Genomic DNA, 27,199 nt, shown 5'->3' with positions numbered 1-27,199 from the left:
CTCCTTGACATGACAGGGAATTAGACCAGATGACGATTTTTTCCTTGCAGAGATGTGACCCACGGGTCTGTGGTCAAAACCAACTGTGGAATAGGTCACAAGTTAGGTGCTACTACTGATCATATAGTTTAAAAATATAAGGTAAAGCAGAGTCAATGTTACCCTCACTTCCTCATATTTCTAGATTATTTTTGAGTGAGAGAGCAAGAGAAGTTTCAGCATGCACAAAACCTGGCCACCCCAATGGAAGTGAATGATGCACATAATCATTTTGCACTGAGTGTCTTGACAAGAATAAAGAGTTGCAAACTGGACCAGGTAACCTCCTGGGACACTTCCAGTGCTGGCATCCCAGTTCATACATCCAGCTAGACAATGCACCTTGAAGGCAAGAGGCGCAGGAAGTGATGCAAGGTGCCTAAGGTTGCCCCACAGACCCATTAGTGGAACTGGGGCTAGAGCCCCTTTCCAGATCATTGCACAAGACACTTTCCTCAGGACCCATGGGAACTTGGGCTTTCATGGAGGGATAGGGGTAGAGGGAGATTTCTTCCTTCCTTCCCAACAGGTTGGACCTCCCAATTCCAGAAAGACCCTTGTCTTGGGCTTTGAACAAAAATGAGAGCAGTGAAACCAAAGCTGCCCACTCCCTCTGGTGTGCCTGACATAGTGATCCCTGGCTCCACTCTCAGCTGTCAGCTTCCTTCCCCGTGATCCCCAGGACCACCCATGCAGACAGGAAGTGCATTGAGCCCACTCTGAGCCTGTCAGTTGTAATGGTGAGGCAGGTCATCAGTTGAGGGAAGCAGCAGGGAGAGATGTATTATATTTACATGTTTCTAAATTGAGCTGGAACCAGGGCTCAGGGCCCAGCAGGCATGGGGGAATGGCCCTGAGGTGAAGGGGAAGCTGGGAGTAGGGGGTGGAGCTGGGAGTCAGCCTGTGGAGGTAGGGAGCTACCTCTAGGCAGCACCCGGTGGTGGAGATAGGCTGGCCCCAGACAAAGAGAAACCTGAGAGTGAGGGATTAAGCTGGAGAAACCTGTGAAGGGAGCAGCAAGCTTTCGAGGGAATCTCCAATATCAAACCCTTTTCCTGAAGAGCTTACTAAGGGGGACTAAGGGGGACTTCAAGGGTAGTCTCCCACCCCCACCGCTGAGGGGAGGAAAGAATGCTGGCCCGGGAGCAGGCCGTGACATTAATCATCACTGTCCCCAACCCCAAAATGAGGCTTCAAAGCTTTTTGGCCACAGGACCCTCACAGCCCCATTGTGGAGTTTTCCTCAGAGCCTGATGGGAGGAAATTCTTCAGTTGCTTTAAGGTCTGCAAGCGAAGTTCTCTGACACTTAAGGCAGTCTGACTTTTACAGAGTGGAATTTGGCATGAGAATGTAGGCCTGAACTTAATTCTGGAAGTTCCAAAAGAATCTCTTGATCAAGTTTCATTACCGTTTTATCAGATAAATAAGTGATACAATTGAACACCAGTGGCCTATGTTCATATTCACAAAATTGTGAAGGGAGCTTCTTGAGGGCAGGAATTGTGTCTTATTCATTCATAGCACCTAACCACAGGGCCTGGCATACAGTAGGTGCTTAATAAATGTTTGAAGAAGGAAGAAGAGGAATAAAGAGTGAAAGAGATAATCCTATAGAAAGGACCTTGAAGACAAAGTGATAATTGGACTCTATAGACATCACTGTTCACCAGAGCTCTCCAGAACCCCTGGCTGTGTTGATTTAGGTGGGACAATCTACCCCTTGACTTCCTCCAACCAGAGGCCAAGATGCCTTATTTTCAAGTGTTTATGATGAGGGAATGCTGTCCTCTCAAATGCAGATCTCCTACAGCAATACAAATTGGTAGACTTGTCCAGTCATCCGGGTAGTTCAGGCAAAATATCCCATGTAATAGTCAGCTACTGCTATGATAAAGCTTTATAACAGATAGCCCAAAGTCTCAGTGACTTGCAACTGAGACAGAGAATAAAGAGCAATGGAAAGAGCTGGCTCCAGACATTACTGTCTTCCCCTGGGTAATGATCAGGTAAAGGTAGCCACTTACTAAAGAGTGGAAAGGTTCAGATACACCAATGACTTAGGTGACATCCAAGATCCCTTCCATATTCCAATATCCTTTGGTCATGGATGGTGGGGACCACACTGGGTAATTTCCAAGTTTCCAACAGACCAGACCTATAAATCTAGTCCCAAGGGTGCCTTAGCTGTAAGTGATGAAATATTCCAGAGTACCTGTACAGTCATCAGCACTGAAGCCCGAATATTCTTTCATAGAACTCCAAGATTGTATGCTACAAGGCAATGGCTCAACGAGCCAGGAAATTCCTTTCCCTGAGCCATCCTGTCTATACAGACTGAGTCATCTCACTGGATAATCAAGCACCTGCCATCTTCTCCAAATGGCATTTAAACACAGTTCAGGCAGTATCCAGGGTCTCATCCCAGTATTTCTGGGAAGTAGGGTGAGTCACAGGTCATCTCTCTCTCTCTCTCTCTCTCGCTTGCTTTTGAAGCATACATTGCTTGTCATTTTCTGTGCTAAGAGTCCCTCTCCCCATACGTACTTAAGAGAAAAGGCAAGAGTATATCTGGATACCATACCCCTCAGTGTACTAGAGAAGGCTCCTGACATGCAGGAGATGCCCAGTCAGTGCTTGTGAAATGAGTGGATGAGTAAATGGAAGGCAGTCTTTAAGATAAAAACTTACTGAGAACTACATCACTTTCCCATTTCTCTTCTTGCTGTAACAGCCAGGAAGCTCAGAGTACACTCGGTTGCTCAGTCATAGCCCCAGAATGGGTCCTTAGAGTTTGCATATTTGTTTCTCCTTCCTTCCTTTGTCATTTCCTTTTTTTTCTAAAATTCCATAAACCTAATTTTGTGTTCTTTTTGTTGACTTTTTCACAGCCCTTTGGGAAGATGAAGGGCAAAGGAATAAAGGAAACAAAAGTTCTCAGACATGATTTGTTGCTTGGGAACTTCTTTCTGATCATGCTTAGTTTCATTGCCCTTCCACCTCATGGACTGTGTTACCACAGCCCAAATGGGTGGATGGAGGATGGATGGATGGGTGGATGGATGGGAGGAAGGAATGAATAACTGGTTTTCACATTCCCATTTTGCAGGTGGATAAAGTAAACAAGAGTGAGTAAGCCAGGTCACTCATTTGTTCACAATAAACATTTACTGGAAATTCACCAGGCTGTTCTCTGAAAATCAGAAATAAATCAGTAGATCTCACCACTCAATTCTCTCTAGTTTTAAGAAGCTGAATTAGGGGGCTCCTGGGTGGCTCAGTTGGTTAAGCATCTGCCTTCAGCTCAGGTCATGATCCCAGGGTCCTGGCATCAAGCCCCACAACGGGCTCCCTGCTCAGCAGGGAGCCTGCTTCTCCCACTCCCTCTGCCTCTCCCCCTGCTTGTGCTCTCTCTGTCTCTCTCTCAAATAAATAAATCTTTAAAAAAAAAAAAAAAGCTGAACTAGGTCCACTGATACAAGTTTTTTGAGGTGGCACAAATGTAGGCCAGACAGGAGCAATGACACACAAAATGGCAGGGACAGCTCCAACGCACCAGCTATAGAAGACATGGGAGCGAAGATGCTTTGGAGAGTGAAAATATCAGTACAGATTGCCTGACAGGAAGATTAGAAATCAGATTGGAGAAGATCCAGTAAAGGAAACTTAAGAGACATGAGAGCAGCTAGGGAGAGGGATGGACACTATCGCATCAGGGCCAAATATTTACCTTCTTGTGTGGTGAAAGGACATTGAATTTGGTTGGCATCAGAAGCTATCTTTGTTTCCCAGCTTCATCAGTTGCTAGGTCCGTGGCCCTGGGAAAATTATTTCACCTCTCTGAGACTCAGCTTTCTTAATGGAAAAATGGAAATAATAATACTTGACATTGAAGATTATTTTTATGAACCAGAGAGGATGCTGCCTACACAGGGTAGATGTGTAGGAAATGTTGGTTGAAGCTCCACGAAGTCTGAGCATTGGAGTTTGGTTTAGAGGCTATGGAAGGGGATCAATGTGCAGATTTTTCCAGAAGAGCACAGTGTCCAGGTTTTAAGTTCCCCGTGGCTGAGAGCCACATTCTCCTGCCCTTTGCTGTGGTCATCAGCAGGGTTCATCCCAGAAGGCTCCCACGGCGCTAGCCTCTTTTCCCAAGGTAGAGAAGAGGGCTGCTTATGGACTGGTCTATATCGTACTATCAACCTGTGTTCTGCTGTTAAAACTAGACTCTGAATTGTCGAGTAGCAGGACTCTAAAAAGTCACTGGACCTTCTTTGTCCATCTGAAGAAACTAGTATTTCACAGTTCATGTGGCGGTGAGGAAAAAGTGGGGACTGGGTCTCCCTTAATCACAAAGAATTGAAGAGAATATGCCTTGCCAATCTGTCCCAATGTTGCATTGATTTGTATGCAGTAAACTCTTAATATTTAAACTGTTCCTTCAAGCCTGTTCCTTCCTGTTATGACTTCCAGAGTTTCTGAATTGAGCCCAATCCATTGTATAAACCCCAAGTGACTCTGTACATATTGAAGAGGAATTCCACTTACTATCTTTATTTCTTAAGTAGTTTGTTTGGAAATTTGGATCAGTGGTTTTCAGGACAGATCTTAACTACCAACCCTATAGCGAACCTTCAAATGCCTCCTTTACTTTGTTCTTCAAGTCAAGCCCAGTGGTTGTGAAGCCTTATGGATCTGCTGGTAAACATGAATTATTCCTGCCCCGGTGCTCTGTGAATGCTGCCATTAGAGTTCTAACTCTGTGACACCAGCAGGGTTTGTTTACATGTCCACCTTCTCCACTGTGTACTAGGAGCTCCTGGGAGGATGGCACAGTAATCTGTTCATCTTTGTTTCCTGGCAGTAGACATGGTGCCCAGCATATAGAATATGCTCAATAAATGATAGTTGGATGAATGAATGAATGGTGAATGATGGACACTGAGAACCTTCTTATATTCTTTCAGGGCTTTTAACTGTTTTCCAAAGCAGTAGAGGCCCATGCTCATGCCCTCATTATCTCTTCCTATTTAATGATCAACCGACACTTGCAATTCCTTTTTACACCAGATACTCTCGGTGCTGAGCCCAGTTGGCTTCTCTTGCCCTCAGGGGAAGGGCGTCACTGGGTACAGCCTTGAAATATGGGCTGATGAAATAAACAGCGATGACCTTCCCTTGCTCTATTTTCACATAAGCATTTATATTAATGGACTGTTCCTAGCTGAATCTTTTCAGCGAATGCTTCCTGAGTGAGAAGACAAACTCACACCAATGTGTCCCTTAATAATTTCCATGTATTGTTTGTTAGTGGTTCAAGAAAGGGAGGATTCTTAAGCCCCCAGTTTTTAATCCCCTTAAGAAGACTGTGTTACTTTCACTAAGCTATAGAAAGTTAAGGGAAAAAATACTGTAATGATTTTCATTAGATTTAGACTCTCCTGACTGACTGGTTTTATACTCACTTTCTTCCAAGTCTTCCATGCAAGTTACAGCACGGAGAACTGCCGTGTGGAGGTGTCAGCATTTCATGTCCCATCTTTCCTCACCGTCACTAAGTACAGTGATTTCCCTTCACACAGTTGAGTCAGCCTCTTTTTGTATCTGTTTTGTGTTTATAGCTGGTGAAAAAATAAGCTTGTATTTATGAACCAACTAACCTCTGGACACCTACTGTGGGATAGGCACCACACAAAATTGTGAGGACTCAGAAAAGAATCAGATATGTCCATGGTCCCCAGGGGTTCCCCATCTAGGGAGCAAATCAAATAGACCAGTAGAGCGACATGTGCAAGGCATGATGGGAGTGAGGTGGAGAGATGCCCATGGCACTCACTTCTGCCTGGGTGAGGTGGTGGGACTGAGGCTCTTCATAGAGAAGGTTAGGTTTGAGTCGGACCTGAAATATGGATTGTAATTCATTCAGCACACAAGAAGAGAAGGAAAATTAGAGCAGCACAGATAGTAGTGGTATGTATGAAGGCTCAGAAATATGGAAAATGTGGTGAGTTCGAAGAGGTACAAATGGCTTTTGAAATGGTTGGAAAGCAAGCAGAGTGGGTCTCCAAGCTTACCAGCTAAATATTAGCCCTGAGCTCAGAGCATGGGTGGGGAGGACATGTGTCTGGAAAAACAAATTAGGGTTAGATCACGAAGGGTCTTGTATGTCATGACAAGGATCTGGGTTTGAGAGAGAGAGAGAGTGTGTGTGTGTGGGGGGGGCATGCGTGCGTGTGTGCATGCACACTTATGCATGTATGTGTGTGGGCACATGAGCCCATGTGTGATGGGAGTGTGGTTTCACTGAAGAATTTTAAATTAATGAGTAAAAACTGTGTTCGATCAAGAGCTTTTCCACCAATCCTGGCCAATCTTTTCTACCTAATGCGCTATTTTTCTTCTTTAAGCAGATTGTCCTGGAATGTCCTTGCTGGAAGCCATCTTGTTTAGTTTAATCCACTCCTCCTTGTTATTTTAACCTAAGCCCAGATAACGAAGGCCAAGATTTTAATTGTCTCCAGCGTCAGGCAGTATGGGGCTGGTGTTGATTTTAGAAGGTCCTGGAGAGTGAGAGGAGAAAAGCAATGGAGTTTGTGCCTCCGAGTGTTTCCAGTCTTTGTGCTTCCAGCTCAGCATTTCTGGAGCACTTTACAGCAGGCCTTGTAAAGATTTAGTTGAAAATCAACTTATGGATTCCTCCCTAATTGGCTTGGCCAGGTTTAATCTGTTACTGGTCAAGCCAAGCTGGCTTCTATTATGCAGTGCACTGGGGTTCCCAGGGACGTTCTTATCCTAATGGAGGCTGGCTGTTTTTAGAAGCAAATCGTGGTGTTGATGAAGGCCGGTATCGTTGTGTCGAAGTGAACCCAGAAGGACGCCCATCTGATACAGCATTTAGGTCTTTGACTAAAAAGAAAAAGTCTTGGATTTGGCATGTGTATGCTAGAGGGTTAGAGTTTTATAACTCTTTTCTCCACAAGATAAAACAAAGCTTCCTATTTGTTTCTGCTTCTTTGGGCCGATTCCTGGAAATGTGCAGTGTACCCCCTCTAAGCAGGAAGCACCTGCAGCTTAGAACATCTGCAGAGAGGGGCTCCTCGTGGCCTCGGGTACCCTGAGGAACATTGGAGCAGGGACGGGGGTGCCCTGTCACTGCAGGCCTGGAACCACTGGCCTTTGCTGAGTCCACCCCCTTGAGGTCATCCAGTGCTGGACACACAGACTTACATGACAAGGAGAAAAATAAGAACTGTGTCATGGCCTTGGGGTAATTCAGGCACACCATGAGCATTTAGCCACCACTGAAAGTCGTTTATGTAGACCCAAGAGAGACCAAAGGGAGCCTGTGGGTCTGGAGAGTTTATGAAGGTAAAAAAGCAAACCATCAAGGCAACCCCAGGGAGAGGGCTCATCTCTGTCCCTGGAGATCACGTGAAGGAAAGGAGAGTGAGTGCACAGTCCTATTTTCCTATTTCCTGGAAGACCCTGGGTGTCTGGGTGCCATTTGCACAAGTATGGTGAGGGCGTTCTGTCTACATTTACAGAGTAACCTGCCCCTTCCTCCCCCTACCAGTCTCCTTGCAAGGCCTTTGTTGGGGCTTTGGAGAGTTTGCATGGTTTTGCTCAAGGAAGTCACTGACAAGAAGAAGAACACTTGCCCTGTAGAACTGAGCTCATTAGAATCAAGAAGACCAACTTAGAAGGCCATAAATAAAGACACGTTCATATATATGCTTAAACACAGACATGCATTTTACAGGTTTTAGAAAACTAGTCTAACATCTGTTTTGCTTTCCTTGTTAATTCCAACCCCCCACCCCCTCTGCCCCCACCCCTACCCCTGACTCTAAAGTGAATTCCTCAGCAAATCCTGATTTAAAAGATGCCTTAGACCCTGCATTTTGAACTGGCTCCCAGAACTTGTTTTTGAAGATTTCTCCTCCCCCTCCCCACTGCCCCAACCCCTTCAGCCAGCCAGCTTGGCAGGCCTTCATTCCAAGATCCCAACCTTGACAAATCTGCGTCTTCTGGTGCATTTTGCCACCAACTGACACCTGCCAGTCTCCTGGGGCCAGCTGAGAATCCACTGGCCATCAAGGACCATGGCAGAGACAGACTTGCATCAGCAAGAGCAATAACCCACAACTGTGGGCCCAAGCAAACTGCCGAATCAAAAGCAGTTCCATGCATGTTCTCTTTCTTCAAACTGCTGTGGTAGGCATATCCCTCTGTGAACATTTTCTATTTTATTATTACTTTTTTAGTTTAGATCCTGGGTTTTCATTCTTTATTTGAATATCCTAGAATCTTGAAGTTTGTCCAAGAAAATGAGAATCACAGTATCATTACAAATCAGACCTCAAGAGGAATTTAAACCTGTCTCTTCAGAACTTATCAATGAGGATGCTGAAGCCCATTGAAGCAGAGAGCATTACCCAAGGACATATGGCTAGTGAGAAACATATCCAGGGCTAGAGGTCAGGCCTCCTGACTCTCATTCAGGGCTTTTTGTGTCTGTTTAACATATCCGTATGCAGTATACATTGCAGCCACCTGTAAGTATTGATATTTATCTCAATAAGGGGATAAATAACAGATAACATTATTGAACAATTATTAAGTGGCAGAAATTGTTCTAAGCGCTTAATTTGTGCAATATCATTTACCCTCGTGACAACCTAGATGGGCATTGTCATCCTCGATTTGCAGTCAAAGTAACCAAGACCTGGAGAAGTTAAATAAGTTGCCCTTGGTACGTAGGGGGTTCCTATTAGACTGTGGCTTTCCTGGGACTCAGGACTGTGGTGGCTGAGCCCCTAGGGATGGATGGGGCCCTTGCCTGTCTAGTGGAAAAGAGGTATGAGCACACAGTGAGGGCTGTAACAGAGGCAGGCACCAAGGTGGGGCGAGGGTAGAGCAGGAGGAAGATGGCAAGGAGATGGCATTTGAATGGTCTTGGGGATGCATAGATATTGTTAGCTGGAGAGCGGGTGTACAGGCAAGTGGGGGCACCTGCTGCCTTCAGGGAAGACCCCGAGGGGGAGAAACCCGGTGCCAGAAGGCAGAAGCTCGATGGCTGTGGGGGAAATGTGGAGAGATGGGGCTAGAGAGGTAGGTGGGGAGCAGACTGTGAAGTACTTGCCTCCCAAGATAAGGAATTTGGCCTATAGCCAAGAAACAGAGGGGAGCCCACAGCCATTTTTATGAGAGGTAAGTGACAGGATCAGACTACTGGGGGTTTTGAGGGAAGAGACTATAGAGGCCTGGGCAGACTGGTGGCAAAGGAAGCAGTTAGGGGGTCATGCAGTTGCCCAGGCTGAAGTAATGAGGGGCTGGAAACCGTACAGCCATCTGTTTGGCTCAGGCTTCCTCCCCTCCTTTGCTCACACTGCTTCCTCTGCTTGGAATGCTCTCTTTAGTCCAGGCCCGTCTTTCAAGACCAAGCTCAGGTGTTTGATCTGGAGGCTCTCCTCAGTCCCCAGCCTGAATAGGCTTGTGCTCCCCCTCCCCTGGGTCTCTGCTACCTCTGGTACATTCCTCGTTCTCTCTTGGCACGCAGGAAATCTCGGTGCACATCTTTGTGTACATTTCTCTCTTCTGCTTTACACCCAGCTCCCTGAAAGCAGGACCAGACCTTTGCCTCCTGAAATACTTGGCAACGTGCCTGACATTCAGTGAGCTCTCAATAAATGTGTGATGAATGAATAAACTTTCTAAATAAAGGCAGTGACTATGGATATGGAAAGAAGAGGCCAAATTTGGGAGGTGTTTTTTTTTTTTTTTTAAGTTACATCAGGGGTTGGCAAACTATGGCCCACGAAGGCGCCTGGGTGGCTCAGTCGTTAAGTGTCTGCCTTTGGCTCAGGTCATGATCCCAGGGTCCTGGGATCGAGTCCCACATCGGGCTCCCTTCTCGAGGGGAAGCCTGCTTCTCCCTCTCCCACTCCCACTGCTTGTGTTCCTGCTCTCGCTATCTCTGTCTCTGTCAAATAAATAAATAAAATCTTTAAAAAAAAAACAACTATGGACCATGGGCCAAATCCAGCCCACTTTATGTACTGCTTTTGTGAATAAAGTTTTATTGGAACACAGCCAAGCTCGTCTGTCCACGTGTTGTCTCTAGCTGCTTTTGCTCTACAATGGCAGAGTTAAGTCATTGTGACAAGACTGTGGCCTGCAAATGCAAAAGTATTTACTATCTATACACTTACTGAGAAAGGTTGTCAACCTGTGAGTTAGAGGACCAGGATTAGTGACTGGAGATAAAGAGTGATGGAAAGGAGAGAGTCAAGACTTCTCCTTTTCTCACATCTCCTCACTGTGCCTAACACAGAGCTTTGCTCTGGGGTGATGGCCTTGGCCTGTGGGCCTGCAGGCACTGAGAGAGAAAGACCCATGACTGTGGGGCAGGAGGAAAAAGGATCCTAGGAGACCAAGTTGGGAAAGAGACCCCGTAAGAAAAGACAAGGGGCCATAGCTGCAAGGCGAAGTTTACCTAGATCCTGCTTCTTCCTGGTGAAGCTTCTCATGCTCTTCTCTCTCTTAGTCATCCAGTTTGGCTTTGTCACCCTCTTTGTGGCCTCCTTTCCTCTGGCACCTGTGTTCGCCCTCCTCAACAATGTCATTGAAGTACGGCTTGATGCAAAGAAGTTTGTGACCGAGCTGAGACGGCCAGATGCCGTGAGAACCAAAGATATTGGTATGTCCCCTGCTTAGAGATCATGGCATGCCCTCCACCTCCGTTGGTCCCCTCGGGCTCCCCACCACCACCTGCCACCACCATCGCACTCTGGATTCAGGAGGGCTGGGGGAAGCCCTTGCCTCTTTATCCCTTGGAGCTCCTCATCCTCATATCTTTGGGCTCTGGGAGGCCTTTATCCACACCCACTTGTCCACCTGGTTTCCAGACAGGGTGGCACCTAAGCCTTTCTAGGCAAGCCCATTCCTGGGGGGCCCTGCAAACCTCCACTGGTACCTTGCCCGTGGAGCATCACCCTGAGCTGCAGCCTTGTCAGTCACCAGGCCAAGGGTGGGAGTGAGCCAGACGCCCTGCTTTCTGTCTTACAGGGATTTGGTTTGACATTCTCTCTGGGATCGGCAAGTTCTCCGTTATCAGCAATGTAAGTGTTCCATCTGTGACACCCTAGCTCTGTGGGAAGGGAGCTGCAGAGGGGGCCTCCAGAGGAGCTGAGGTCTTCAAAGCAGGGTACCAGCCCTTGTTATCTCCCAGCCTTTTCCTTTTGGAGCTTCGTTCAAGGCAGCACCCTGGTTAATAGTGCGTACATGCCTTCTAACTCATCAGGCCGTGGCCAGGGCTCTGTGACTTTCTCGTTAACTTCACGACACGAAAGAAAGGTAATTATCCACCGGAATGCATACCTTGGCCTTAAGAGTCAAAATCTGATCTTTCCTCGGAGCCAAGAATAATGAGGAAAGAATTCCGCCTATCTATCCATCTCTTTCCTTTCTTTTTCTACTCCCGAGCTAAACAATACCTGGACCGTTGCCCGGGCCATGGTTCCTAATTATGGTTCCTCCAAGCTGTCAATGTGAAGTCATGATTATTCCCATGGACTCTGGCATGTGTAGGTTAAGATAGGATATACAAGAAGAGCGGTCCTACCTGTTGTGACCTCCTTAACTGCCTTGCCAGACATGTCCACATTTCTGAGGAAATCTTGCTGGGCCCAAGCCAATGGCAGCTTTGGCTTCTGCTTTCTGTGTGGATGGTGGCCGGGTAGGGCCTTTTGTTGGAGGAAAATCCTGCTGGCCTGGCGCATACCAAGAAAGCCACCACCCATTTTCCCCCGGGAGAAAAACTTTGGTTCTGGCTGTGACTTGGTTGCCTATTAAGAACACATAAAATGACTAGAGAGGCATGAGGAGAAGCAGAGAGAATCAGCTGCTGCATTTTGAATGCTCGGTATAGGAAGTGCACATCTTAAGGCTGACAAATAAGGTGCAATTTGGAAACTAGATCAGTAGATATTTTAGAGTTGTGTTACCTAGAAAAGAGGCCTTGCATACTAGGCACTTTCCATCATACAACAGAATGACAAGAAGTCTTACCTCCCTGGCCTTTCTAAGACTTCTTTATTTATCTGTAAGAATGGGAGAGCATAAGATTACCCTCCAAAAAGGATCATTCTGGAAATTAACTGGGAAGATGAAAGGACCTATAGCAAGTGCTCAGTAAGTTACTCATTCTCAAATATGGTTATGGCCATCCACACTCATATATACATTTAGAAAACAATGCCTAAACTACATTTTTTTTTTTTTAAAATGGCTTTAATTGTTGGTGCAGAATACAGTATAAACACCTGCCAGAAAGATTTAAGATTTTCTTTGCAGAAAGTACCTCCACATTCAAACATGCAATCATTCACTCATTGTTTGGTTTGCTCCGTAGACATTTATAGAACACTTAAATATGCCAGACAGTGCATTGGGTACATGTGGTGGGATCAGGCAAGACCCACGCCTTCCCCCATTGTCTCCGTGTTCCTAAGTCAAATGGATGAAAGAACAACTTTCATTACATGCTGTGCTAAAAAGTGTTGAGAGACAATGGTCAAATGGAGGGAACAGTGGCACCATATCCCTGGGGTTCCTGGTTCTCTGGTGTCCCCCAGAGACAGAGGTTCATGGTCATCCAGTGTCCTTGCATATCACCTGAAAGTGACCCTCTTATCACGATCAGTAATTTTCTCAGAAAATCTTCCACTCTGCCTTGGCTTGGCCAACACCAGTGTCAATTCAAATATCTCAGAGGTGCTCATTCCCTCCAGAACCCAACGATCCACACTGGCTTAGCATCCTTAGCAACCAGCCACTGTCTAGTGGGTTCACTCACACATACCAAAGGTGGAAAAGCTGCATGAGCTCAGAGTAAGGACTTCTCTAGCAGAGCGGTGCCTCTGGATGGGGAGCCCAAGGAGGACCAGTCTCTCAGCCAGAGGGACCCTGCCCCACCTAGACAGCATCCATCTTGACCACCCCTCAAGCACCTGTGCTTCTGTACTTCAGGCTTTCGTCATTGCCATCACCTCCGACTTTATCCCCCGCCTTGTGTACCAGTATGGCTATAGTCACAATGGGACCCTGCACGGCTTTGTCAACCACACCCTCTCCTTTTTCAACATCAGCCAGCTGAAGGAAGGAACGCAGCCAGAAAACTCACAGTTTGACCAAGAGGTTCAATTCTGCAGGTAAAGTAATTGGGAGGAGGAGGGTGGCAGCAGGTGACCAGAAGTGGTAGATCCAAGTAATTATCTGGAAGATCTAGATTTATATCACTCTCCGCTCCCTCTTTCTCCTACCCTCAGCCCCCCAAATCATGATAAATCAATTTCAGTAAATCAATAAATATTTATCGAGGGCCTTTTGCCAGACACTACAGAGCAAAGAAGTATATAGCCTTGTCTTTACCACCAAGGGGTTTGTGGTCTGGTTGGAAGAATCAAGCAGAGCAGATTGGACAGAGCTGGCTATTCAGGGATTCTATCTAGTGTGGACCAGGAGCACTGTGGGTGTTCAGAGGAGAGGAAGATCGGTGGGAGCTAGAAAGGAAAGGGTAGGGTTCCTGGAGGGCCCAGGAGGAGTTGTAAGACAGAAAGAGAGAGTATGCTAGGTGGGGAGTCAGCATGGGCTAAGTCGTGGGGTGAGGATGAATTTGGGGTGTTAGGTGAACACTTAGGGGTTAGGTAATGTAGTTAGGAAGAAGAGCACTTAAAAGATAATAAAAAGGAATAATACAGGAAATACAATATATCAAAACTCCTAGGATAGAATAAGCCAAAGCATTGTTGAATTTGAATAGGTAGGACGAAGTCGATAATGGGAAATCTTGATGTATTCCAGGCATTGTAATGTGATGTGATAGGAAGTTACCTCTTTAGTACCAGGAATGATAGATAAAATGTAGGCTTAGGACAATTAGTCTCAGAGAGAAGGATGGACTAGAATTGGGGGAACTCAGGGAGGGCAGCTGAGCTGCTGCCGTCAGTCAGCCATGAACCACGGCGGGCATAGCCCAGAGTGGTGGAAGGAATTAGGAGGAGGTGAGGAGATGAGCTATTTACTGTAATACATGACAGCATTGGTGGCAAGAGACATAGAGGGAACCCGAACCAAGGATATCTCTCACGGTTAGGCTGAAGTCAAAGGTGGGTCCATTGACAGTGATGGGGAAGATGCTAAAAGAATCCAATTTTATGGTACATATGATGAATTTGATTTCAAGCACATCGATTAAAAAAGTGGTGGGAAAGTTTTCACCTAACTCCGAGACACAGTAAGCTGGAATTCCTGAGAGGTCCAGGTCAGAGTCGTGATTGAAAACCACCAGCACGGGGATCATGGAAGCCAAGAAGCAGAAAACTCTCCACTATTAACCCAAGAAAGGCAAATAAAGAGAACAGAGGGGAATGAATTCTTTAACCATTTTGTACCCTCGTGAGATGATAGTCCCCATGAAGGGCTTGAGCAAAGATCACACCTCATATTTTAAAAAATAGAGCAATAACTACAACAAAAACCAAAACCTAAGAAAGATATCAAGGGCTTTTCTGGGCCATCCCCAAGCGTGTCTGACGTAAGAGCTGGTGATCCCTCCGTCGAAGAAGCCATACCCTGGGTGCATCCGTCGTGCATTCCCGCTTGGTACCTAAGGCCCGCCGTTCGTGCAATGGCTGCTCAGGTTCAGACTCACAGTCTGCCGCCACACAGGAGAGAAAACGAATTGGTCTTCCCAACCCAGATGACTGAGTGATGCAGCCTTACCAATGTGTGATTTAAATAGAAGGGTATTCTGGTCCTAGTCGGGATAACTGTAGGGTTCCACTCTAGCCAACCAGGAGGAGACTCAAAACCGGGGACCAGATCTAAGAACAGGTAAGTACATTTATTCACAGGTCTTGATTTATGTCAGCCTAGATGTTTCCAGTATTTGCCCATCTGAAGCTATAAAGAGTCTCACTCTGGGACTGAGGTCCTCTGCTGCTACACGATGCACTGCCCAGGGCCGCTCCGCTGTATGCCCGGCATACCAGACTGTGCTTGGTGTTACATTCTGGCCTACAGGTCTGAGAAAGACATAGTTCCACTACACAGAGACTGTCCCAGCTCGAGGCTTTTCTGGTAGCATCTAGACTGGCTCCAGCAGGGTACATGAAGTCAGTCAGCAGTTGGCACTGAAAAGTAATATTTACAAAATCATTTTTATAACCGGAAGGTATAGAAATGGTCTTGTTGAAGCTCCTCATTCTACATAAAAACAAACCAAGGCTTAGAAAGGTGAAGAATTCTCAGAGTTACTGAGGTTTCACTGACAGATTCTGAAGTAAAACTAACATTTATCCAAGAATGCAGGCTCAACCCCCAGGCGCAGCGGGAGCAACACCAGTGTGGGTTGTGTGGGGAAGCAAGGCTCACTGTGTGGTTTTTTTGTTGTTGTTTCTTTGTTTTAGATTTATTTATTTATTTATTTATTTGAGAGCGAGAGAAAGAGCACAGATGGGGAAGGGCAGAAGGAAGAGGGAGAGGGAGAAACTAAGCAGACTCCACACTGAGTGTGGAGCCTGATGCCCGGCTCAGTCTCATGACCCTGAAGTCATGACCTGAGCCAAAACCAAGAGTTGGACACTTAACCCACTGAACCACCCAGGTGCCCCCTGTGTCTTTCTTTCTTTCTTTCTTTTTCTTTTTTTCTTTTTAGAGGGAGAGAGAGAGCACAAGCAGGGGGAGTGGCAGGAAGAGGGAGAAGCAGGCTCCCCACTGAGGAGGGAGCCCGATGCGGGGCTCGATCCCAGGACCCTGGGATCATGACCTGAGCTGAAGGCAGATGCTTAACTGACTGAGCCACCCAGGCATCCCGTTCCCCTGTGTGTGTTTCTTTAGTTGGTCTAGAAGGACTGAGGATCTGGGACCTTGCTTCTGACCATCAGATCTCCCAGAAACACTATGAATATGCTTTCCAGATATATCAGGGGCTTAACTAGCTTAAACATAAAAGGACTTTAATGGGCCCCCAAGGCAAGACTTGATTCAATCAGGTCTGCCTAAATCAGATCTTTCTCCACCTCCCTCCCAAATGACTGGAGTATGACAGCCAGCAGCTACTGGGTCCAAGTCCAAGTGGGAACATACCTCTTTCCCAGTGATCCTGCAGAAGTCTCATCGGCTAGGACCAGTATGCATGCCCTCCCAGAACCAATCACGGTAGCCTGAGGAGGAGTTGGGGGTCGGAGGTGAAATGATCTCCATCTGAGGCACAGAGTAGGAGGTAGTGCCCTAGTGAGAAGTTAAGATGAATGGCTACAACAACAAAGCCCAGCATACCAGGTATTATTAGTACACATGGAGCAGATCAGGCTTTGTTGTAGCTGCTTTCAGAGTCACTGGACTCCCCAGCCTGCTGCAAAGCCCCGACGACTCTTCTCTTCATCGTTTCTGTGCAAGCTGATGGGATCATGGCTTATTGATGGCCCATTAAACAACAACAACAACAAACAAAACAAAACAAAACAAAAACCTCTTCCAGCAAAGTGGCAGAATTATTACTGGGTGCATAAGTAGGAAGTGCATTTTATATTTCTGCTAAGAAAATGTATCTGCAAGATCACACCAAAATGATTTCTGGAGCATCTGTCATGTTTCCTTACTCAGTACCGGTAAGGATTATGGGTTCGCTGTGCAACCATTTTTGAGACCTTACGATAAAGGCTTGTCGTTGGTGCCATAATAAGGAACAAGACACAAGGCCTCCCTCAAGAAGTCTAGATGAGGAGACGAGCAAGTAAGCAAGCAGTTAAAATCTAGCTTTAATAATTTATAATAGGGTAACTGCAAGGAGCTCTGAGAGCCCTGAAGAAGGAGGCATGCATCTAACCCAGACCTAAGTATTGTGTGGAAGCTTCAAGGGAGCTAAAACCCGAAGGTCAAACGGTGCAAGGTTGGCCAGACTGATGCTCTTGGCCAGACTGATGCTCTTGTCGACGTTCCTCATTCACACGACCAAGCCAGCCTGGGAGGGATGGGAAGAGTGCTGGGGGACCGGAAAGGAGCCTTAAGTGGTGAAGGAGGTCTGGGGAGAACAAGGCCTTCCAGGTAGACGGGCTCCTTGGTGCTTGGTGGTGGGAGCTGGAGTGGTGGATAAGCTGAGGGGCGAGGCAGGAAGAGAATACAGAAGCCAGACCAAGAAGAGCACGGTGGTCATATGGAGGTGCGTGGACTCCCTCTTAGGGCAGTGGGGAGCCACAGGGAGCAGGGATGAGATCATACTTTTCTTTGGTGTTCTCTCTGGCTGCAGTGTGAAGACCGGGGAGTACATTTGAAATAAAGAGATGCTCCATTCTACGGTGTAAGCAGGTGTCCAGACAGCAGGGTCAGCCTATTATCTAGATATCATATAGGTGTACTTTGGGGCTACCTTTTCCTGGATGGATAATAATTATTGGTGGAAATCTCTGCCTCAGTGGGTCCTGCTCACTGCGTGCTGTGTGAACTTGGCTGGCTCACCAGAGTCTCAGAAAGTGGTGGCATAGCCTACTGATGTTGTAAGCCAGGAATCATCAGTGGCTGTAAGAAGTAGAAATGCAGGAGAATGAGAGAGAGAGAGAGGAGAGGATGGGAGAGAGAGGGTGGGGAAGGGAGGGAGAGAAGGAGAGAGAGCTCTGGAGCTAGCTCCAAAGCCAGTGTTTAAAACTGCTTCCGTGGTGGGAAATGAAAAGTTTGCCCTGATTTTCTGGCAAATAGTGTTGGGAACTCGATGACCCTTCTTATTCTTAGCTTTCAGTGACCTCTGGAGATAAATGTGGTCAAATAAAACTGAGGTCTCCGGCTCCAACCCGGCCTCGCCAGGGATAGAGGTATCTTAAAAATAGCAGTAAAAGTTAGGACAAGTCTCCAGCTGCCCATTTGAGATACATTCCCAGCATTTTTGGAGCAATGTTTGCTTCAGTCCTTTCACTGCTCTGGCAGGGCTGCTTCATAAACAGTCCGATGACGTCGGTCTGCGGGCAGGGGCAGTGGCTATTGACAGGGCAGAAGGGCTACCATGTCCTGGAGGGCGGATGGTGGCCCAGGCTCCTGGCTCCATTGGAAGGGAGCAGAGGGGCCGGCAGGGGAGGGCCTGGCCAAGGATCTGGGGCCTGGAAACTGGGGAGCCTACTTGGGCATGGTCAACCCAATGGGCCTGCTGTGGGGGTGCTGAGCATCCTTGGGTGGCGCCTGCTGGGTTTCTCCGCAGGGCCTGAGTTCTTTCATATTCCCAGGTCACGTGAAAAGTCTTTGAAGAGGACAGTTCTCTTCAGTGCATGGCTGTCTCTCATCTGCTCCTCGCTGAATCCAGAGGGAGAGTCAGCTTTTCCGGGTGTCACCTTTCTTGATCTTTATCAACCCCTGGATTAACGTGGTTCTCATTAGTTCCTAATTGCCTGTACTGTTTTCCCTTGTTAAAGGCCAATTTCAGAAGGCAGTTTGAAGTAGCTCAGATGGTATGAAAATATTGTATGTAATGGTGTTTAGCATTAATATGACATTAATTTCCATTGGGACTATTAAAACAATTTTTTAAACATACCACTGTTTGGAGTTGAGAAATGTATTTCCTAACTGATCCATAATGTAACTAAAATCTCATTTTTGGAAAAAGCCGTCCCTGATTGTTGATGACTAACTCCTCAGTTTGTTACTTCGGCATACTTCCTGCCTACGGCGATTTTGGATGATGATTAATTGTGGCAGATGTCCCTGTCCCTGTCACTGGCCACCCCTGCAAGTGAGGATGGGAGGGGGACATCTGAGCCAGGAGTCTCTCTTCCCCCTTCACACCTCAATGTCCCCATCTATAAAAATGGGGACATGGAATGAATAATCTCCAAAGATTCTTTTCTGCTTCTTTCTTAAAAAATTTAATATTTCATGATACATGTAACATACTAAAAACCCTAAACATTACGGGCAGCCTCTCTGACTCTGTCCCACGTCCACCCTACCCTCTGCCTGGTCCTAGGCACCTCCCCAACAGTACTCACGGCAAGGCATTTGTGCACGTCTTTCTCAGACTCTTCCGTGCGTGAACACCAAGTGAGCTCATAGAACCTTTAAGGGGTTTCATGGCTTTGTTTAAAATAATGAAATATATTTTGAATTAATGGGAACCTTATTTCTTTAGGTAGTGTATAAATTCAACTCCCTGTGATTCTTCATAGTGTTAGAACAATCTAGATATAATCTTAAAGTAATTTAAAGCTAAATTATAATAATGAGTTTTGTACCAGTTTCACTTACTGTATATGAGTCTGTCTCAGTTAACACTATAATTTTGCTCCTCAAAGCTTAGTATAAAAATGTGTTTGGGTCCCCCAAATATTGCCATTAATTATATCCTTTTGAAATTATGATTTTTTTATCATAAAAGCAATTCTGTATACATATGTATATATACAAAAGGAAAACACTTTCTTCATAGTCCTGACCCCAGTCATTCTCTCCCGGAAGAAACCATTGTATTTATTTTCTGTGGAAGCCTCCAGAAATCACAGTCATATGCATTGTCTTACTTAATTTTCACTGTGCTTTCCTTTAACATTTAATGTACATGCACGTGCATGCATGTACACGTTCATTTATTTATGGTTGGTGGGAGAGAGCTGGAGCACTTCTGTGTGCTCAGCACGGAGATGCACGTTTTACTAGCTCCATTTTACAGATTCGAATGCTGAGGTTCAGAGATGAGAAACAGGTTTCTCGGGGTCTTATAGCTAGTAAGTGACAGAGGCCACTCCCAGTGCACACTTGCTGTTTAGACACTCTAGTGGTTTTGTAATTGCAAACCTCTCATTATTACCAGACTCAAGGGCACTCTCAAAATTAATACTAAGGCTCAAAAGAATAAGGAGAGCTTTGGAGTGGTGAGGATGAGATCTAGGAATGGTTCCTAAAATCATACCTCCGAACTTAAATCCCAGCCAGCAGGTGCAGGAAGTGACCAGATGTGGGGGTTCACCCAGTGCTTCGCCACTCAGCGAGACTTTGGGAGAACCACACTCCTTCAACCAGGGAGAAGCATCTGGTTTTGGAAGGCCTTCGAGCTGCTGGGAATGGAGCAGAAGTTCTATCGCCCACTGGCCTGAGGCTTCCCTATTTTGTGCCATTTACCTGGACGCAGATCCTGGGAGAAGACCCTGGCAGTTGTGGTGATGGCTGACTCTTTCTGATTCATATCAGCATGAGGGGAAGCTTGGAGCATCTGTGCCCAAGAGCTCAAAAATCCCCCTGGAATGCCAGGAGGCACTGGGAGCAGGGGTATATGTGCTCTGTCCTCTTCACAGGAGAGGTGTCAGCTACCTCCAGGGAAAGGAGAAAGAATAGCTACTGTTTATTGGGCATATATCTGATAGGTCGGGTGGTGTGCCACGTGCTCTTCATTGACATTTCCTCTTCATTACATCCCTGTAAGATGGAACGTTGAGGCCATTTTTTAGACCAGCACCTTGGCCATCAGAACATCGGGTAACTTTCTAGAGGACATAGAACCAAAGTGGTAGAGGTTGCATCAGGCCCTCACCTGGTGACTCCAAAGCCCATGCTTTTGCCAGTGCTGTGCACTGGGCTTAGAAGCTAAACAGACCTGGCCGACAGCTCATGTGTCACGGTGGACACAATTAAGTTCATTGATCACTCGTCTTTTTTTTTTTTTAAAGATTTTATTCATTTACTTGACAGAGAGCGAGAGAGAGAGAGAGAGAGAGAATGCACAAGCAGGGGGAGCAGCACAAGGAGAGGGAGAAGCAGACTCCCCACTGAGCAGGGAGCCCAACGCAGAACTCGATCCCAGGACCCTGGGATCATGACCTGAGCCAAAGGCAGACGCTTAATTGACTGAGCCACCCAGGCACCCCGGTCACTCATCTTTTGTGGCCATTTCTAGTCTTAAAAATTATCTCTTTGTTTAAGTAGTGTCTTCTTGTTACTCAGTGAAAACATTTGCTAAGCTTGACTTCTTAGGATGACACTTGAAAAAAATGATGAAATCTGAACTTATATTGGAATGTAAACAACCAATCCTTTCCTGGTGGCAGAGGCTTGTGGGAATAATATTTTTCAAACTGTGAGTCATTGTTCATGAATGGGTTAGAAAATCACCTTAGTGGGTCAGGATCAGCATTTTAAAGACGAGAATAGGATAAGACAGGAGAGAATAGAATCAGAAAATATCGGGGCATCGCACATGGCAAGGGTGTGATTTTCATTTCACTGACATACTTACATATGCATTAATGGAAAATGATTTCTTACTACTGTAGGTCACAGTTCTTTTTAAAAGTTAGCTTCAGAAAGGGAAAGATGAACAGACGCAAATTCATTAAATTGTGCATTGTTCTTTTCTATGGATAGTTCGTCCTCTAGGTCCTACCAGAGCTACCTTTAGCCCATTGGCATGGGGGTGTTTTCAAGTAAAGCTTTCTGGAAATATCTATGTTACTCTTTCCCCAGATCTTTGATTCAATGGATGTGTTTGTTAGATTTTAAAAATGTTTTGGACACTCAGGGAGGGCAAAGGGACATCTCCAAAATCTGTGGTGAGTTAGTATCAGAGGTGGGACCAGAATTAGATTATTTGTGGATTCTTTTCAGACTGGGAAAAAAGAGGGGTGAGCAGTGGCCCCTAGAGCAAGGTCAGTGAGCAGCTGTTCCTTCATTGATGGAGCTAGAACACAAGGGAAACAGACTGGTTGTAGCAGGAGGGATGGGGCTGGACCTGGGGAAGGGTGTCCTCATGGTACAGAGAGGGCGGATGTGTCACACCTGTCCTCCTGAGGTCTTGAGAAGAGTAGATAAATCCCCTTGGGGGACCGTGGGGTCCTTTGGGGGGCAGCTGGAGGGCAGTGAGCCTGAGCTTTTTCCCACCCCAAGGTGTCCTTCTCCATTTAGCCATGCTCTCCCTCTCTCCTGTTAGCAAGCCTAATCTGGAGCTGGCTGTGCTTCTGTCCTCAGCCTCGGATGGATATGCTGAATCCCGTTGTGTTTTGCTGGGCTGCAGTTAGCTTTGCTTTTCATCCGGATGTCAAAGCAAGCCTGCAACAGCTGTGATCAGCTGTTGGAAGGGGGAGGTGGGGAAGGGGCAGCTCCTGGCCTCCTGCCCAACCCTAGTCGACTGCTTACTGTCCATGTCTGTTTGTCTCTTCCTGTTGTTGACTCTGTTGCTCTGCCTTTTTCTTTCTGTCTGTGTGCATCTCTTTTCCTCTTCCTCTTTTTTCCTTCTCTTCTTCCTGCATCTCTCTGTGGACAGTTGGAAGCCACCATGCTTTTACCTGGATCTTTTAGGGCAGCTGGCTCATTCTGGGTGGGGAAGGGACAGAAAGCACCCATTTTTGGGGCACCTGGGTGGCTCAGTCCATTAAGCATCCGACTCTTGATTTCAGCTCAGGTCATGATCTCAGGGTGGTGGGATCAAGCCTCACGTTGGGCTCCGCGCTCATTGGGGAGTCTGCTTGAGATTCTCTCTCTCCCTCTGCTCCTCCCCCTACTCTCTTTCTCTCAAGTAAGTAAATACATCTTAAAAATAAATCTTAAAAAAAAACCCAAAACACCCATTTCTGAATCCCCCACCTCAAACTGCAGCTCTTGGCAAGGTGCTTTGTGACAATAGAGGAAAGGCCTGCCTTCAGCCAGACTGGGATTCTCGCCTTGACTCTAGTTCTTGCTGGCCATGAGAGAGACCTGGGCAAGTAACTGACCTTCTCTGAGCCTCAGTGTCCCCCTATATTCATTCTATCGGGATATCGGTGCCTGCCGGAAGATGCTATGGAGATTGAATGGGAAAGCTTCCAGAAAAGCTCCTTGCTCAGGGATTGGTGCGTATTGCATGTTCAGTGTAGATCGTTTTCTTTGTTGGCCCCTCCTCAGACAGAGTCCCCACCCTGCCGTCCTCGGCAGCCATGCGCCCCACTCCTTCACCCAGGGCTTGTTTTGCTTTGACTAAGCCTCAAAGATCTGTTGAATTCCATGGAGAAAACAGTTCCATGAAGGGTCATAATTCTTCTGGTACCAGCTCTTGTCACTTGTCCAGGCTTAGAAAAAACTGAGTCTGAGAAAATGAGCCTTTTTGGGGGGGGTGGCAGAGGGGGTGGGAGAGAGAGAATCTCAAGCAGGCTCCCTGCTGAGCCTGATGTGGGGCTTGATCTCAGGACCCTGAGATCATGACCTGAGCCAAAATCAAGAGTCAGATGCTTAGCTGACTGAGCCACGCAGGTGCCCCGAAAATGAGCGGTTTTTAACATGAGTCATCACAGAATGGGGGTGAAAAGGCAGCAGTGAGGAAAATCTCTCCATGGGTCTGAGAAAGAGGCGTGAGCTCATGTCAGACACTGACATTTTGTTTCTTAAGCCACATGGACAGATCATAAATGTGGTCAGTAGAAGAGGATACTGACCAACCATCACTATTACCACCATTCCCCCAAATTCACTCAGCCTTGAGCTTGGTTTGAGTCAGCCTTCCTTGGGGTGCAAGAATGAAGCCACCTCTATGGCCATGGTCCCGAAGCAGCCAGCCAGGAAGGAAGCCTGGGGTTGTCTGCAGCCACCTGTGTCATCCCTGAGCCCAGGGGCTGCTGAGAGCTGTCCAAAGTTCCTGGGCATCTCCCTCCCCTCTTGAGCTCATGGCCAGTGGGGCCAACATGGACCACTGTGCTGGGCTCTTCTCATGATTCTTGGGCTCCTCTGGAAGAAGAATCCAGACACCAGAGGAAGCCGTGGGGCATGTTCAAGAGAGAGAGTAGGAAAAAGACATTTCCAGGCCAACACTGGGTTTTTTTTAGGACTTTGGTCCTTTTATTCCATGGATGCTTGTTGGTGGGGCTGTGAATTCCTCCCTCCCTGCTTCCTGCTATTTCCCAAGTCTGGGAGCCTGAGGCTTACCTGCTGCTCTGATCCTTGAGGATCAGAGGCACCCGCTTCCCTCTGTCTCTTCCCAGTCTTAACACCACATTTCTCTCTGGGCAGGTTTAAGGATTACCGAGAGCCGCCGTGGGCCCCGAACCCATATGAGTTTTCCAAACAGTACTGGGCCATTCTGTCTGCCCGTCTGGCTTTCGTCATCATCTTCCAGGTGAGTTGTTCAGATAAGGAATAGAATCTGGGCTGCAGGGGTAAAGACAGCCACGTCTCCTCTCCTGCCCCTCTGCCCCATGCTTTCAGGGCACTGTGACACAGGGGTCTCTGCAAGTGGAGGAGGCAGGGAGCACTTTCAAGAGAACTTCCATTAATGGATGGATTTGCAGAAAGAGAATAGAACGCAGAGTAAGGTTACAAGACAGATGTGGGGTAAGATGCAGGGTGGAGACAGAGTCCCATTTAGACCTAAGACAAGAAAGGAAGCGAGAAGAGCAGTAGGGACCAGAGTCTCAACCCTACTGCAGACAAACAGAGCCCCGCCTGGTCTCTGCAGCTCAAGAAAGGGCTCGAGTTCTGAACCATTCTTCTAGCTCTCAGCTGGCTCCCTCCTTTGTTAGCATGCTCCGGCCCCTGAGACATCTGGTGGGGAGGGCCCCAGAGCCATCCGGCCATGCCTCCATGGATGAATAGCAAACTCGAGCCCCGCGATTGCTATCTCTGACAATAGCCGTAGCTCAGGTTGCATGGCCGAGATCTGCGGGTGTGCGGCCCCAGGTCCCACTAGGGGTCCTGCCGCCCTTCAAGAGGGGCTGGAGTGCGAGCCCAGATCCTTTTCTCTTCCACTCCCTCAGGCTTTTGTATTCCCTGAAGGCAGATCTCTGGGGGGCTCTAAGATATCCTGGCCTGACCCTGGCCCAGGAAGTGGAGAAGCCCATCGGCTAGTCTTTCACTAAAGAAGACAGCCATTCTTGCTCTGGGGAGATGGGGCGATGGATTTGAAAAGCTGCTCCCCCCTGCAGGCATCCCCCGGCTTTCCCACAGGTCACATGGAACACTTGTTATGTTAACACTGTGAAAGTTGGTTTAAGAGGAGAGTGTGGCTTGAAGCCGCTCTAGAGCATGAAAGGCACCCAGGAGCCTCTGGACGCAGCAGCTGGTCTGCTGGCCCTCCCCTGGGCCCCTAGGTGCGGGGGAGGGTCAAGGTCAAGGTGGGAATAGGTTTAGAGCCTGGAAGACAGCCGTGCCCTAGAGATCTCATCTGGGGCTCCGTCACTGTCCCGGATCTCAGAGTGCACGTGTGCCTGGAGGACAGAGAATGCCCCAGCTCGGGGGGCGAACTGGGTGGGAACGGGGCTATGAAGGGAGCTGCCATGTACCGGGCTGAGCTGGCGCTGTTGTGAGGTATTCGCCACTTCAGTGGAAAGTGCTGCAGGAATGTTTGCAAGCGCAGGGGTGGGGCTCAGCAGGTGGAAGAAGGAAGCCAGTTACTAGCGTGCACAGAAGCTGGGAGAAGGGGCAGCTGCAGGCAGGGGCCCTAGATGGGCCAATGTGGCCCGTTCAGCGGGATGGGAGAGAGAGCGGGATCGGGTGAGGGCGAGGTTGGCTGAGGCCAGAAGTCAGCGCAGAAAGCAAAGGTCCATCTCTGACCTGGAGGACTGAGGGTGGGCTGGAAGCCAGAGAGGAGCAGCGGGCTCAGGGGGAGCTCTGGGGGGGCCAGTGGGCCCTGTGCCCACTTCCCAGGGAGCGCTGGAGCAGGGCGCCTGCGGGCAGAGAGGCCGGGCAGGAAGGACAGGAGGGGGCCAGCAACAGCCCCACCCCGTGTGAGGCACTGACTGGTGTCATCCTCACAACAGCTCGGGGGACAGGTACTTATTACTGCTCCACTTTCTATATGGGGATGCTGCGGGGCACCTCTGTCCGCCAGCTCGGGGCACCTGCTAGAAAGTAGCAGAGCCAGAAGGGCACGGCGGTGTCCTGCTCCTGGGTCTGTGCTTGCCCCCGCCCCCCCCTCTGCGCCACACCGCCCGCCCCACTCTGACGGGCAAGGGTGACCGTCGGGGGGAAGCCCTGGTGTCCCACTGGGCTGGGCCTCTCCTCTCAACCCCTCTCCCTGGCTTTTGGCAGAACCTCGTGATGTTCCTGAGTGTCCTCGTGGACTGGATGATTCCCGACATCCCCACGGACATCAGCGACCAGATCAAGAAAGAGAAGGGCTTGTTGGTGGACTTCTTCCTGAAAGAGGAGCATGAGAAACTCAAGCTGACGGACGAGCCTGCCCAGAGGAGCCTGGGAGGGGGGCGGCGCAGCACGAGCCGGGTGCCCAGCTCAGCACCCTCGGGCCGGAGCCAGCCGGGCAGCATCGCGTCCTCTGGTTCTCAGCACACAAACGTGTGAGCGAGCTAGCCCCACTTGGGGGCCGCCGCAGTGGCCAGGGACCTCACAGAGCGCGGCTGTGCACCTGCACGGGCCTCCTGGTCCACGTCTGCCGGGGTCCAGCCTCCCGGGGTCTCGGCAAGGTGTGCATGTGCAGAGAGAGAGAGAGGCTAGAGCGAGCGAGAGAATGAGCACAGACAGGAAGAGAAATGGGGCTGCTTCTCAGAAACTTCAAGCTTAAGTTTCTTTTAGGTCCTCTTTGTATCCTTCTGGGGGCTTGGGACCCTATTTTGAGTCACTTGGTGAAAGAACTGGGCGTCTCTACCCCCGGGCTCCCAGGCACCATGAGCCTTCCCTGCGTTCCCTCAGGTGTCCTCTCTCAGGTGGCCACAGGCAGGGAGAGAAGTGAGCCCCCATCCTGAGGGGGGCTTCCCACCATCTCCCTGAGCAGACCCCTCTGAGTCTTTGCAGCCGGGGCTGTCACAGCCCCACTGGGTGCAAATCAAGTCACAGGGCTGATTGCTGTGGCCACTGGACTTGATGGTGAGTGGCAGAGGCCCAAACCCAGGCTTGTCTCTAGTTCATGTCGCAGGGATGCTTTGAGCTTGTGCAACTAACCATCACTTAATGCAGGTTCAGATCTAAAGTAATAAAATAAATGGAAACATTCTTTATAAAGATACGTCTCCTTGTCTTTTTTTTTTAAGATTTTATTTATTTATTTGAGAGAGAGACAGAGACAGTAAGAGAGATCGGAAGCAGGGAGGAGAGGGAGAAGCAGACCCCCCACTGAGCAGGGAGCCCGACGTGGGACTCGATCCCAGAACCCTGGGATCATGACCTGAGCTGAAAGCAGATGCTGACCCGACTGAGCCACCCAGGTGT

At 48.1% G+C, this 27,199-nt stretch overlaps 1 protein-coding gene across 1 annotated transcript in view; it reads left to right on the top strand.

The window, feature by feature from the left end:
- ANO2 (anoctamin 2) overlaps window positions 1–26,996 on the top strand; it is a 322,969-nt gene extending 295,973 nt beyond the window's left edge. Inside the window, exons 20-24 of the mRNA XM_078074088.1 lie at window positions 10,584–10,736; window positions 11,105–11,157; window positions 13,067–13,248; window positions 24,050–24,155; window positions 26,066–26,996. Of these exons, the coding sequence (XP_077930214.1) occupies window positions 10,584–10,736; window positions 11,105–11,157; window positions 13,067–13,248; window positions 24,050–24,155; window positions 26,066–26,335 (764 nt within the window). The 3' untranslated portion in view covers window positions 26,336–26,996. The remainder of the gene's footprint in view (window positions 1–10,583; window positions 10,737–11,104; window positions 11,158–13,066; window positions 13,249–24,049; window positions 24,156–26,065) is intronic.
- The last annotated feature ends 203 nt before the right edge of the window (window positions 26,997–27,199 follow it).

Source organism: Halichoerus grypus, chromosome 6 (genome assembly GCF_964656455.1).
Source record: "Halichoerus grypus chromosome 6, mHalGry1.hap1.1, whole genome shotgun sequence".
Taxonomy (NCBI): Eukaryota; Metazoa; Chordata; class Mammalia; order Carnivora; family Phocidae; genus Halichoerus; species Halichoerus grypus.
The sequence above is the reverse complement of the archived record's forward strand: the minus strand, read 5'-3'. Positions and strand labels throughout refer to the sequence as shown.